This window comes from Nematolebias whitei, chromosome 5 (genome assembly GCF_014905685.2).
Source record: "Nematolebias whitei isolate Nwh7 chromosome 5, NemWhi1, whole genome shotgun sequence".
Classification (NCBI taxonomy): domain Eukaryota; kingdom Metazoa; phylum Chordata; class Actinopteri; order Cyprinodontiformes; family Rivulidae; genus Nematolebias; species Nematolebias whitei.
In genome coordinates, this window is record NC_056502.1 from 21,623,673 (window position 1) to 21,626,011 (window position 2,339).

Genomic DNA, 2,339 nt, shown 5'->3' on the forward strand with positions numbered 1-2,339 from the left:
TCCTGGAAAAACCACAAAAGTACACGTCAACTACAAAAACCATGAAACTGGAGTTATAAATAGACTGAGGATAGAAAGACTGGGATTTAATTGAACAGCACCATGCCTCTATTCACAAACCATCTCTGCAACCTTGTGAACGGCATGAATGGTGCGTCCTTGGCTGGGATGAGCGTCGTCTGTCAGCAAGAAGCGAAGCAGACAAAAACATGGAGACGAAATCGAGGTTCTAGCTTTGAAGCTTCTTTCAGGTTTTTTTTGTTGTTGTTGTGGGGCAGATGGGAGCACTCAGCTCTCCAGCAACACATTCTTGATAATGAGGTAGTGGCCAGACTCCTGCAGATTTATCAGGAGATGGTGCCCTCTGAATTCTTCATTTATTTATTGGATACCTTTTCATAGTTCTTATGCAATGCTAGAGGACAGAGAATAGAACATGCTGTTGCGTAAGCCGTCAGTGCCGAGCAGCTTCCATTCTTTACATGCTGAACTTCACACAGCTGCGCACCGATGGCTCTGCAGGGCGGAAGGGAAACGTGTGAGCTGCATTCCCGTCCTCTGAGGTACCTGTTTCCTCACTCTCTGGCTCGTCCAGCGATGACTCCGATAGTCCCACCGCCTGGCATTTTTTCCCATGAGCCTTTGACTTCATGTGTTTTGTAAGGTTTCCTAGTGAGGAAAAAGAAAAGTCCATGAGAACTTATGAAAAGAATAATATTTGAACAATAGAGGTAAAATGGAGGACAAACGACAGCTACAGTCTGGGGGTTTTTCCACCTCCGTGCAAGGAAGCATACACTAATGAAGCTTGTGCATCAAATCATACGATTTGCAATTTTCTTTAAGTTCTCATTTTATGATGACCTGAACAAAAATAAAAAAATACAAACTGAATCTAAAGTATCTTGATTATCAGAGTTTTGATCAGTCTATGCTGCAGTGCCCCACATAAACCTGCTCAGAATCAGAATGTCTACCAGTGTGATGAAAACATGCTTGCAATGTCTGCGCGACTCAAACTGGAAGAAACGGGTGAATTTTCTGAAACAGTCTGACTGAAGTTAGAGTTTAAATCAAGCAACAAGCGAGTCGTGCAGCTGCGTTTTAATTGGCAGGGATTTGAAAACCACTGCTTGTTTTTGAGACCGCGGATTGCAAAACTGCATTCTTGGCCCTGCACATATTTTCAATGCCCACCTCCTCCCACATTAGATCCACCTCGGCTTGCTTTGTACCCAACTCGGCAGCCGCCCCCACTTTTAAGATTTAATTTGCTGGTTTTACATAAATATAAACAGATCTGAACCATAAATTATAAGAAAAAAAAAATATTGCATGTTCTTAAACCTGGATAGTCTTAGATGATGTCTGTCAGCAAAGTCCTGTGCATCAGAACACAGTTATAGTGTTCCAAAATGTATGGAAACTAATTTAAGTTTAATTTTATTTAACAACTCTGACTATTTTAAGAAAATTGAATTCTTGCACACATTTTTTTAGCTACTCCTGCAAGAAACCTGGGAACCCCCTTGGCAAGAGACTTCGGAGACACCTTCACAAATGTCAACTATTCTCCAACAGCCTGTAAAATACTACCATAACGTTTTCTGTGACAACTAAACATAGAAAAGATAAAATTATTAAAATAAATGTTTTGTTGTTGCTTCGCTCTCAGGGAGAGATCTAGATTGGAAGACTGAACTATGTGAACCGTATGATGATCATTCAAAAACACTTTCAGCTGTCAGTCTTTGAGTCCTCCGTTTAATCATGAAGTGAAATACCCACAAGTTGACTGAGCTAATCATTTATGTGTTCATCTATTTGAGGGCTGCTCATCTACCTTTGGTTTTGAAGGCAAAGTTGCAGTGTTTACAGGTATATGGACGAACATCGGTGTGCGTCCTGATGTGCTTTTTCAACATGCTAGGCTTCTTGCAGCGAATGCCACATTCTTCACAAATGTACTTCCCCCGGCCACGGCCTCTCACGTAGATGTACTCTTCATTGGACTTGAACCTGAGACAGAGAGACAGGAACCAAGACATTTGGTTGTTGTCACAGGAAGAGTTTTTCATTTACAGTAAGAGTGATACAATTTAAGAATACAGCGCTTAAATTTCTGTTTTCCTCACCGACAGTTCTTACTGCACTATATAGTACCAACCACCACAGGACTGTGCATAAGTCTTGATCCTTCCTCATATTTTTTATAATATACTTCAACTAGTCAGACATGTATTTGATCTTACAGGTGGCCTTGATTAATAATGGTTCTTCAGGATGGATAGAAGGAAGGATGGATGGATGGATGGATGGATGGATGGATGGATGGATGG

At 41.1% G+C, this 2,339-nt stretch overlaps 1 protein-coding gene across 1 annotated transcript in view; it reads right to left on the reverse strand.

Annotated features, from left to right (window-relative positions):
- Window positions 1-478: 478 nt before the first annotated feature.
- The window catches only part of LOC119410298 (transcription factor HIVEP3), a 12,079-nt gene continuing 10,218 nt past the window's right edge, over window positions 479-2,339 (reverse strand). The window contains exons 4-5 of the mRNA XM_037677211.1: window positions 1,844-2,019; window positions 479-669 (exon numbers count right to left, since the gene is read on the reverse strand). Coding sequence (XP_037533139.1) covers window positions 479-669; window positions 1,844-2,019 — 367 coding nt within the window. The remainder of the gene's footprint in view (window positions 670-1,843; window positions 2,020-2,339) is intronic.